This window comes from Eptatretus burgeri, chromosome 3 (genome assembly GCF_056783735.1).
Source record: "Eptatretus burgeri isolate ZD-2024b chromosome 3, Ebu_testis_v1, whole genome shotgun sequence".
In the NCBI taxonomy this organism is placed as follows: Eukaryota; Metazoa; Chordata; class Myxini; order Myxiniformes; family Myxinidae; genus Eptatretus; species Eptatretus burgeri.
Genome location: NC_140963.1, coordinates 38,187,406 through 38,199,758, shown reverse-complemented (window position 1 = coordinate 38,199,758; position 12,353 = coordinate 38,187,406). Strand labels below are relative to the sequence as shown.

Sequence of the window (12,353 nt, the reverse complement as noted above, 5' to 3'; positions counted from 1 at the left end):
GAAGAAATGAATCAGCATATTGGAATAGCACCTCAATTCCCTGTAATCACGGCATGTTTTTCCAACGACGAAAATACAGAAATCTCCGACGAAAATACGGAAATCTCCGTATTGGTCGTTTCAAAAATACGGATTTCCATGCACATACAGAAAAGTTCCACCCATGCAGGTGGTGCATCGCCATCTCGTCATCCCCCATCTCTACTACCCCCGATGGCCCTACCAAGCCCAACCCCTCTTGCTTGCAAGGGTATCACAATTCATTTCCTTCTCATTTCCTGTTCATTCTTTCCTTCCTTATTGTGTCCAATTGTTGCCTCATTGTGAGTTCTTGCACTCAGTCATCTCATTGTTCCACAATCCTTGATCTTGTCAAGCAAATTAAATTTAATTGTGAAAGCAAGAACACATGTTCGGCAACTCTGCCGGGTCACCGTGTCCTGGACTTTGTGCTTATGAAACCAATTTTACGGTATAATCGGCAGAGTAACAGGATTGTATGTGTCTTATCTATCGGCGTTTCGTTAATATTTGATCATAAAAAAATAATGTGGGGAGGGGGAGTTACAATTGTCTCAACAAGTGCCGTCAATGGACATGCGTTGTTATTGATCTCATGGCTTCAATCATCAAGAAACCGGTGTGCAAAAGTAACTATAATATATAAAGAACATTTTGTTTAATGAAAAGATTTGAGCACAGTCTAACGTCGATCTGCGTTGGCAGAGGAAATAAATACTGGATTTAATCGACTTAAATGATCGTGAATACGTTTACCACTGTGGGGCGTGAGGTGTAGCTGACGTTTCAAGCATTTAGCCCTTTGTTACAGCAAAACAATTGAGGAACTTACTAATTTGACGTCCACGCTGGTGGCATTGGCATCGAGCGAGTTCTCGAGCAGCTCCTTCACAACACTCGTCACCGAGGTGATGACTTGCGAGCTGGACAGGAGACGCACCGTCTCTGCCGGCAGCTGCTTCATCTCCTTTCGTCAAGGCGACGACGCAAAGAGAAACGGCGATGCTAAAGTGAAGGTTACAGCAACTGCAAATGATAATCTGAGAAAACATGCTTGTGTCACATTGTAATCCCATCTTAAAGTAAGAGATGACCGTCGACGGTTTTGATCTCGATTTTGTGGAAGTTTGTTGAAATTATCTTAAAAGCTTAAAATAAGAATAAACTTTCTCAACTTTCATTTGTCTGCATAAAAAGAAGACACGATTCTTTTCTTTTTTTACACCTAGAGTGTTTTTTTTTTAACACAACTTTTGTGTTAAATGAGTCATGGAATGAGTGAGTTCATATTTGGTTAAAAAGGCAATGCACTGACAGTGGGGCAACAGTTGAAAACCAGGGGAATGAACTAAACCCAAAGAAAGGAACAAGGAGGAGAGGAAGCACAGTAACTTGAAACTAAGAGGATTGGGCTTGGAGGGGTTAATGGGGTGGAAAAGATACTTAAGGATGAGGAATGAGGGATGGCATGAGTTGTTGGTGCATCACTTGTGAAAGCCATAGAGGGTAGAATGGGGTTGAACAGCCTTGTGAAGGCATTTCCACAAACGAAAATAAATTTCATTTGGTATGAATTTCCCTTTGGATTTAACGATAAAATTAAGATAGAAAATAGAGGACGACGGAGGACACATAGTTATGAAGAAAGATATCCTGCAACAAGGGTAATGGAGGCCCTCAATCTTAAGCAAGAGGTTAGAACAGTATCGGTGGACAAATCTCAGGTATTCGACACAGTCTGGCAACCGCTGCTTGCCAAGCTCTCCGTCTGTAGCATTCAAAGCCGCCTTCATTCCTGGATTTCTGACTTCCTCCATTTAGGCAGTCAATGCGTTGCCATTCATAGAACCCTCTCCTCCTGTCACCGCAGCTTTCACGTCTGTGTCTTTTGGCTTCTGTGGAACGTAAAGCTCTCATAATTATTGAAACCTCCTGTGATGAGGCCGAAGAACAAGGTCTGTTGCTCTCACAATGCAGGCAGATCAGTGGTCTCTGTTTTCTGCTGTCTATTCTCTGATATTGCTCCCTCAGCTCTCAATCCTCCAACTCTCTCCAAAAACTCCAGGATTGCACACGTTCTTCCAGTAACCCCTCCTGGTTAAACTTCCAAAATCCAGGCTGACTGCACACACCTCAACACCTTTACCCCTCATGCCTCCCATCCATGAAACTGCCTTCTAGAAGCTGTACGGATGGACCCTTTGCTATGATGCTCCAATGCTCCAAATTGAGCTCGGGTGCATTCAATTTCCTTTGATCATCCCTGAGACGTGTCTCCAACTTGATTGGAGTCCACCTGTTGCCAATTCGATTGATTGGACATGATTTAGAAAGAAACACCCCTTTCTATATGAGGTCCCACAGTTGATAGTGCATGTCAGAGAGAAAGACTGAGAGCAAGAGGCAAAAGAGTCTGTGGTCTGATGAGACAAAAATTGAACTCTTTGGAATGAATGCAAAGCCCTATGTTTGGCAGAAACCAAGCACAGCTCATCACCCATCTTACATCATCCCTACCGTGAAACACGGTGGTGTCAGCATCATTAAATGGGGATGCTTTTCAGCGGCAGGGACTGGGAAACTTGCAAGGATTGAGGGAACAATGAATGGAACCAAATACAGGCAAATCCTTGATGAGAACCTGCTTCAGAGTGCAAAAGACCTTCGACTGCGGCGAAGATTTACGTTCCAACAGGACAATGACGCCCAAGTATACAGCCAATGCAACACTGGAATGGCTTCAGGACAAGAACGTGAAAGTCCTTGAGTGTCCCAACCAAAGCCCAGACTTGAATCCCATTGAGAATCTGTGGAAACACTTGAAGATTGCTGTTCACCGACGCTCCCCATCCAACATGACAGAGCTCGAGCATATCTGTAGGGAATAATAGGAGAAAATCCCCAAATCCAGATGTACAAAGCTGATTGCAGACATACCCAAGAAGACTCGAAGCTGTAATCACTGCCAATGGCGCTTCTACAAAGTATTGACTCAGGAGGAGGGGGGGGGGGTAGTTGAGCACTTTTTGACGCAAGATATTTCAGCTTCTCATTTTTAATTAATTTGTAAAAAATTCCTAAAAACATGTTATGGGGTATTTCGTGTAGATCAGTAACAAAAAATTTTTTTTGTAATTTAATCCATTTTAAATTTCGCCTGTAACAACAAAAACTGTAACAGTTTCACAAACTGGTCCAACACGTGGAACATGTCTTTCAATCCAGACAAATCTCACACTCTCACTATGTCTCTTCGAAAGGACCGTTTACAAAACCCCCCCATCCACTTTCTTAACAATCCTCTGGAAGAAGTCTTTTCTTTCAAGCTTCTGGGTCTCACTATCTGCCATGACCTTTCCTGTGAAAGTCACATTTCCAACCTCGCCTCAAAAGCCAGTCACCTACTGGGAATCCTCCGTCGTGCTAAGTCCTTCCTCGGCCCTCCTGAGCTCCTGACCACTTACAAAGCTTTTGTCCGTAGCCTGATGGAGTACTGCTCTCCCCTCTGGGCTGGTGCTCCTGCCTCCCACCTTTCTCGGCTTCACACTGTCGAAACCAGGGCATTTAAGATCATCGGCATCTCCCGCAATGAAGCTGAGTCTTTGGGCCTCTCACTCAATCACCGCAGGTTGGTCGGTGGTCTTTCTGTCTTCTACCGACTCCTCTCCAGCCTTGCCCCCCCTGCTCTCTCTGCGATTTGTCCCCACCACATTTCCACAGGGCGCTCAAGGTCCGCCAACAACCCCCTTCTGGTAAAACTACCAAAATCACGAATCACTGCTCATCTTCACTCTTTCATTCCTCTTTTTTCCCGCCTTTGGAATAAACTTCCTCACTCTATTCTTTCCCATTCTTCCCTCCAGGCTTTCAAAACAGCTGTTCACCACCACCTCTTATTGCTTCACCCCCACCTAAAACCACCCCCATCCAAATCCTCGATCTTTTCTACCCCCGATAATCCACCCAAGCCCACTTCCTTCATTTCTCCTGCTTTCCTTCCTGAAAGTCCCTGAAATGTCCATCTTCTCTTCGCCATGTTCCCCGTCCCATCCCCATCCCTCTCCCTTCCACAGTTCACCTAATGTGTCTGTTCCCCACTGTTTTGTCCCTTCCACTCCCGCCCCTCTTGTCTCATGCCTCCTTGCTGTGAGTTGTGTGTTAGCTCTCATACGAGCCTCGACCAAGGTATACAAAAAAAAATGTGAAGGAGTCAATTGAGTCAAGGGGTGTGAAAACGTTCTGGAGGCCCTGTATCGAGCATACTACTATGTGTTGGACCTTCCAAAGCGATTCGATGCATGAGGAAGATATTAAACACATCAAAGCCTGCGATATGGTTGCAAACCTGTGGTTGTTCGTCTGTGCTCTGTCAAACAAAACAAAATGAACGCTGAACCTCCTTGCACGTCTCAGTAGCTCCACTCTCAACGTCCCGGCTTATATTATTGACTCGGTGAACAACGATCGATGCAAATTTATACTGAAAGCGTAATTACCTCAGCGTCTTCTCCGTCCGTTGCACCGGAGACCCCCCTCTCTGACGTCCTTTCGCGCGTTTGGCGCCGAAAATCACGCGCCGCGTCATGAATGCGGCGTGACGTCATGACGCAAAACCGAACCAAATCATAATTTTTTTTGTTGTTAATCGGTCGAATTACCCCTCTGATATTATTGCAAGATGCTACAACATGTGAATAGTTTTATCGTTCTCTAATAGGCAGGAAAGCGGACTTACAGACGTTCGCAACACCGGCATTGCTGTGTGACTTTTAGTTAGACGTGACACGACAAAAGTTCGAAATAATAGTAACAATACATTTAAATAATTTCAGATGAACGAATGAAAGAACCTGTAGAAAGAACGAATTAAGAAAGGATTATAATTACGCTGTTTTTTTTTTATTAATTTCGGTTGTTCATTAAAATACTCAGGAATAAGGCGATTTGCTTTAATTTAATACAAATAACAGTAACATATCATTCATGACGTAAATGTCCGTTGCAACGTTTTCAAGTCAAGTATTCACTCCAAAACGAACGCACGTCCATTTGAGGTGTATCATCAGCACATAGTTAGTTCGGTTGGAGGTCGCACTTCGATGCGCTCACTTTTCTCAAAATTAAAATTTATGGGTAAATATTAATTTTAACATTTAATTCTTTATAATAAAATAGATATAACAAAAAAACCTTTTAAAATAAAAAAAATCTTGAAGAGATATTTCATTTTCAGTAAAATGTAATTTCCTGTATTTTGATCAACTAGTGCGTGCCTGCCCGTACGTGCGTTGCTGTACGTGCGTGGCCGTACCTGCAAAAAAAAACAAATAAATAAAAACCTTTTTGTGACGTCATATTGTGACGTCATAGCACCGTGTCCTGTCATTGGTTTGGTAAATAAATGGCCATAACTTGGGAAACACTTGGGAAACAGCTGAAACGGATGAAGAAGAACGATATCAAACCTTGAAAAGGGACATACTCAGGTCCCCAGCGTCAATTGTGACGTCATATCATACGAAGAAGAAGAATTGTGACGTCATAGCACCATGTCCTGTCATTGGTTTGGTAAATAAATGGCCATAACTTGGGAACCACTTGTCCGATTAATATCAAACCTTGAAAAGGCACATACTCAGGTCTCCAGCAATATACCTGGCAAGTTTCAATTATATCGGACCAGTGGTTGTCGAGAAACAGTGGTCACAGACAAACACACACAAATTGCTGGAATTATAGATAGATATTATATTTGTCTACGTCACGTAGCGTTGTCAGGGGTGTGTTCCATGACCAATCAGCTTGTAGGGTGGCTTAAGCACTCAAGTAAGCACTCCATTCAAAAGGGATGATAAGGAACGGCTGCCTTGGCAAGCGATAGCAAGCTGATTGGTAAAAGAACACACCCCTGGTTTATGATAGGCCTGACACGGTGGTTTAAAAACTAAGCACACTCGCTTCTACGCTTGTCGCCTGGGTTTGAATCCAGACCCAGATATCAACTGTCATCCCGGTATTTCACAGGCAAGGTGATTCATTCCAAAATCCCTGCCCAGAGGATATAGCGTCAGCGGCACAGGCACGCTCTCAACCAATGTCAATGATGCTACCCCACAACCTTGTGCTGCACATGAAAGAAGTATCACATCACAAATTAAATAATTCTCGTATCCATATCTGGATTCGGATCTTCACCAAAATGGAATCAATTCTTTCCTGTCACACACACCCAACGTGTCCACAAAATTTCATCCGGATCCGTCCATAACTTTTTGAGATATACTGCATACAGACAAACAAACAAACAGACAAACAAACAAACAAACAAACAAACAGACAGACAAGCCGGTAGGTGACATGGGTGGTCGCTATATAATTGCATACCAGTCATACAGTTTTTGATGGATCGGGCTGAAATTTTTTGAAAAAGAGGTTGATTATAGTGCGCATAAAAGCGCAGAAGCCGATTTTTGATTTTCGAAAAATATATACATAAATATTTTTCGGATTTTTTCAAAAATTTCAAAGTCCCGTTGCTAGGCAACGGTGGCCTCCATAGCAACGGTGCTCAAAAGCATACAACTCGATCCTGGTATGAACCGACCAGTCAAGTTTCATCAAAATCGGTTAACTCCTCTGGCCTCCAGAGTTGTCCATTACATACATACAGAAAACCTGAGAATAACGGTAGTCTAGCGACCACCCAATAGTCTAGCGACCACCCAACAGACAGAAAGGGGTGAAAACATAACCTCCTTCACCTTCGGTGGCGGAGGTAAAATAACCTCTGGCTGGAAAAATCCTCTTTATCTATTTACTGATGACAACCATATGCTGTGACATCTTTCATCCTTCCCAAGGACCGTCTGGCAAACTTCCTTTTCTACTTTCTTCACAATCCTCTTGGGGAAGTTCAGTCATTCAAACTCCTGGGTCTCACTATCAGCCGTGAACTTTCTTGGGCAAACCACATTTCAACGTTGGTCTCCAAAACCAGCCGCCGATGGGCATCCTCTGCCGTCAGGGCATCCTCATCGTTCAGGTCCTTCCTTGGCACACCTGAACTCCTGTCCACCTTCAAGGCTTTCATCTGCAGCTTGATAGAGTACTACTCCCCTCTTAGGGCTGGCTCCCCTGCCTCACATATTGCTCAGCTTGACACCGTGGAAACCAAGGCCTTCAAGATTATTAGAATCACCCATGTTGAAACTGAATCTATGGGCCTATCACTTCGCCAGAAATCCAGAAGAGATCAGCCAGTGTAGCATCAACTTTCTATTCACTCGAAAGTCGAGTGTAGCATCGTTCAGGTCTATCCCTCAACACTAAGCTGATTGTATACCACCATGTCATCTTGGCAATATTGCTATATGGTAGCGAGACCTGGGCTCCCCCGATTAAACATCCATACCAGCTGGAGATGTTCCACCAGAGATGCATACGCCGCATCATGCATATTCGCTGGTGGCAAAAGATCACCAATACGGAAGTCCTAGCCCATGCCAACATAACAACCATAAGCACGATGGTGACGACTGTGGATGTCAAGACTGAGATGTTTGGGTCACGTGTGCCATATGCCAGACCATCGTCTCCCAAAGAGAGTACTTATTTGTCAACTATCCACCGGAACTCACCCACGTCACCACGTGGCAGGCCCTGTAAACGTTGGAAGGATGTCATCAAGGACGACCTAAAGATCTTCAATATTGAAGGAAACTGGCATGATGACACAACTAAGGCAAAGCTGGAGAGCAGCTATTAGACAGGGTGCATTGATTGCAGAGGCTGCTGCTGCTGCTGCAAAAGCATCCCAGCAGTGTGATGGCACAGATGGCTACAGTGTCACCCATCATCGTAAGTGACGGGGACATATTGATTGATTTATTGATTGATTGATCACTTCGCCATCGCAGACAGGTCGATGGTCTGTCTGTCTTCTACCCTTCTACCGTCTCCTTTCTGGTCTTGCACCCTCTACTCTTTCTGTGCTCTGCCCCCCCCCCCAGGTTTCTGCAGGACACACCCGGTCCACCATCAACTCTCTTCTGATAAAACTACCCAAAGACTACAACGAAGGCTGTGATCAAGTGTAATTGAAATTAAGTGTGTAGTTTTGAAGAAGAGAGCAAATACCTATTTTGGGGGGGGGGCCAAACCCTCCCCCCCCCACCATAGACCTCCTTAATGAGCGCAGATCTTGACGTGGTCGATACACTTTGGTACATCATGGGTGATGAAGGTTGTGGTCAAATGTTATTGAAATTGTGTAGGTTTGGAGAAGAGAGCAAATACCTATATTGGGGGGCTCACCCTCCACCCCCTGCAGACTCCCACAGATCCTGATTTCTCTTCTGCCATGACAAACTTTGGTACATCACGATGGGTGATGAAGGTTGTGGTCAAGTTTTATTAAATAGTGTGTGTAGTTTTTGAGAGGAGAGCAAATACCGATAATGGGGGTGGGGGGGGCAAAAAACCCCTCCCCCCTTAGACCCCTTAATGAGCGCAGATTTTGATGCGGTTGATAGATACACTTTGATACATCATGGGTGATGAAGGTTGTGGTCCAATGTTCATCAAAATCGTGTGTTTGGTTCAAGCGATAATGACTGAAGTGTTTCCAGACTGACTGACTCACTCACTCACTCAGTCACTCACATATACGGACACTGCTCGATCGCATAAGCTCACCTGACTAAAGTCCAGGTGAGCTACAAATAGAGATTACACGATTCACGGGGGCAATTTTGGAGAGCGTGACACAGGAGGATCTGGGAGTGATAGTAGATATGGGAGGTAAGCAGGCAACACGGTGCCAGGCAGTAATGGAGGGTTTTCAGGATGCATGATGCAGTGCGTGCGCTCCATCTTGGTGGGCAAGCTAAACAAGCGAGAAAAGGTACAGAAAACTAAATAACTAGCGTAACCTTGCATTGCAGTATCAGAATAACGAGATAAACGTGATTATGGAGCGACTGACGCCATCGTTGTCAGGGAAGTGACTACAACCAAGATGGTGGCGCGCACGGCATTATGTGATAGCTCTGAAAACCCCTCTAGAAGGAAAGCAAATGGGGTTTTAGGTTGTATTCGGAGTGGGATCAATTATAAATCAAAAGAGGTGGTGTTAATATCGTACAGGAACTTAGTGAGGGCCATATCTAGAATATTGTGTGCAGTTCTGGTCACCACGACTCAGGAAGGACATTGCTGCCATAGAGAGGGTTCAGTGCAGGGCTACTATATCGATTCTGGGCCTAGCCAGACTCAGCTATGAGGAGTGGCTGAAGGAGACGGGGCTTTATACACGAAAAAGGAGGCGGTTACGAGAAGATAATGAAGGTTAAAGATACAATCCGGTAGGCGGACAATCCATGGGTAGTCGCCTACCCAATATAACCTGACGCGATGGGCCCGTTCGATGGGGAATGACCTGAGGATTAAGCACAAGAAAATTCACGATTCTAGCTTCAAGGGTTAATGCTGCAGATTGTTTTTTCGTTAAAATACCCCCACATTTAGAGGTTTTTCGGCCGTTGCTAGGCAACGGAGGGGTCCATAGCAACGGTTCTTTCTCACACATCACTCGGCTATACCATGAACCAACCATACCAGTTTCATGTATATCTGACTCATAGTCTCTGAGATATAACGAACTTCGTTTTTTTATTGTTTTCGACCAGGGTTCATTCAAAGTCGATCTTCTCCGACAGTTTTCATAGGATCCGGCTGGAAATTTTTGACAATATGGCTGAATGTACTGCCCACAGTCGCTCGTGGCCCGATTTTTGATTTTCGAAAAAAGAATTTTTTTATGATTTAAAAAAAAATTCAAAGTCCCGTTGCTAGGCAACCAAAGGGGCGCAAGCAACCAGTACTATAGGTACCTGGGAGTTATGGAGATGGATTGGTCCCTCTCCTGTTCCACCTTGACCCACATCATCAAATCATGAACCATACTCGACACACAAGTTTCTTTGGTCGAGATACAATCCCAGACAGGACGTCACCACTCCGACTCCGGATACCAGGCCAGGGATATGTAAAAAAAAATTTCTCAGAATGCCGGAGATAGCTCGTCTACTCTTCACGATCAACGACACCAACACCGTACGGGATCTTTAACGTCCATCCGAGGGATCTTACATGTTGATTTAAGCTAAATATTAATTGTATTTGCTTATACAACAACGAACAATACAACAACTAACAACACCCCCTGAGTGAAATTAAATGTACATCGTGACAGGTGATGATGTCTTGTTTCTGGTGTTGGTGTCGTGAAGGCGTGGTGGGCCGAATGGCCTCCTCCATCGTCAACACTCCCAGTTATTCCTTGTTTTCGAGGTGAATCGGGCGCTCTTTCCCATTCTGGACGTTGCCGATGCAAAGCGAAACGTCCTCAACAAATGGAAGCTCACTAACACTGACGGGAGAAGTCCTCAACAAAAGGAAGTTCACTAACACTGACGGGAGAAGTCCTCAACAAAAGGAAGCTCACCAACAGTGACGGGAGAAGCTCGTGTCCGATGACGTCATTGCGCATGCGCATTGCCTTGCCGGGACAGTGTGAGTTGGACGTGCGGAAGTCGTCCATTGGCGTTTACTGATTGATTGAGCGACTTTCGTTATTTGTTTACTTCCTTTATCGCCCGATCTTCCTGTGACGAAGCGCTACGAGTGCCTGTCGTTCCCGAAGGTACGTGATACTCGGTTTTACGTGGATTTGTGTTTTTTTTTTAATTTGGGGAAACAGGACTGAGCGTTGTATCGAATTCGTGTTGGTGAAGGATTCTGTTTTACAGCTCTATCAGCTTCACAGTCACCCACCTGTCACCCAAAGCTCACCCACCTGTGACCCAAAGCTCACCCACCTGTGACCCAAAGTTCACCCACCTGTGACCCAAAGCTCACCCACCTGTGACCCACAGCTCACCCACCTGTCACCCAAAGCTCACCCACCTGTGACCCAAAGCTTACCCACCTGTGACCCAAAGCTCACCCACCTCTGACCCACAGTTCACCCACCTGTGACCCAAAGTTCACCCACCTGTGACCCAAAGTTCACCCACCTGTGACCCAAAGCTCACCCACCTGTGACCCAAAGTTCACCCACCTGTGACCCAAAGCTCACCCACCTGTGACCCAAAGCTCACCCACCTGTGACCCAAAGCTCACCCACCTGTGACCCAAAGCTCACCCACCTGTGACCCAAAGCTCACCCACCTGTGACCCAAAGCTCACCCACCTGTGACCCAAAGCTCACCCACCTGTGACCCAAAGCTCACCCACCTGTGACCCAAAGCTCATCCACCTGTGACCCAAAGCTTACCCACTTGTCACCCAAAGCTCACCCACCTGTCACCCAAGGCTCACCCACCTGTCAACCAAGGCTCACCCACCTGTCACCCAAGGCTCACCCACCTGTGACCCAAAGTTCACCCACCTGTGACCCAAAGCTTACCCACCTGTCACCCAAGGCTCACCCACCTGTCAACCAAGGCTCACCCACCTGTCACCCAAGGCTCACCCACCTCTGACCCAAGGCTCACCCACCTGTGACCCAAGGCTCACCCACCTGTGACCCAAGGCTCACCCACCTGTCACCCAAGGCTCACCCACCTGTGACCCAAAGCTCACCCACCTGTGACTCAAAGCTCACCCACTTGTCACCCAAAGCTCACCCACCTGTCACCCGAAGCTCACCCACCTGTCACCCAAAGCTCACTCACCTGTCACCCAAAGCTCACCCACCTGTCACCCAAGGCTCACCCACCTGTCAACCAAGGCTCACCCACCTGTCACCCAAGGCTCACCCACCTGTGACCCAAAGCTCACCCACCTGTGACCCAAAGCTCACCCACCTGTGACCCAAAGCTCACCCACCTGTGACCCAAAGCTCACCCACCTGTGACCCAAAGCTCACCCACCTGTGACCCAAAGCTCACCCACCTGTGACCCAAAGCTCACCCACCTGTGACCCAAAGCTCACCCACCTGTGACCCAAAGCTCACCCACCTGTGACCCAAAGCTCATCCACCTGTGACCCAAAGCTTACCCACTTGTCACCCAAAGCTCACCCACCTGTCACCCAAGGCTCACCCACCTGTCAACCAAGGCTCACCCACCTGTCACCCAAGGCTCACCCACCTGTGACCCAAAGTTCACCCACCTGTGACCCAAAGCTTACCCACCTGTCACCCAAGGCTCACCCACCTGTCAACCAAGGCTCACCCACCTGTCACCCAAGGCTCACCCACCTCTGACCCAAAGTTCACCCACCTGTGACCCAAGGCTCACCCACCTGTGACCCAAGGCTCACCCACCTG

General features: G+C 46.4%; 2 protein-coding genes across 9 annotated transcripts in view; one reads left to right on the top strand and one right to left on the bottom strand.

Moving 5' to 3' along the window:
- PMS1 (PMS1 homolog 1, mismatch repair system component) overlaps positions 1-4,664 on the bottom strand; it is a 67,671-nt gene extending 63,007 nt beyond the window's left edge. Inside the window, exons 1-2 of one of the 8 annotated variants that reach the window (XM_085872977.1) lie at positions 4,518-4,658; positions 854-988 (exon numbers count right to left, since the gene is read on the bottom strand). In XM_085872977.1, the coding sequence (XP_085729103.1) occupies positions 854-988; positions 4,518-4,625 (243 nt within the window). In that variant the 5' untranslated portion in view covers positions 4,626-4,658. Of the gene's footprint in view, positions 1-853; positions 1,062-4,366; positions 4,385-4,517 lie in introns of those variants that run through there. The other 7 variants (XM_085872976.1, XM_085872980.1, XM_085872978.1 and 4 more) reach the window with 7 other exon arrangements.
- A 5,900-nt stretch (positions 4,665-10,564) lies between these two features.
- LOC147029712 (ORM1-like protein 3) overlaps positions 10,565-12,353 on the top strand; it is a 34,592-nt gene continuing 32,803 nt past the window's right edge. Inside the window, exon 1 of the mRNA XM_085872975.1 lies at positions 10,565-10,723. The gene's annotated coding sequence lies outside the window, so the exon portion shown is untranslated. The remainder of the gene's footprint in view (positions 10,724-12,353) is intronic.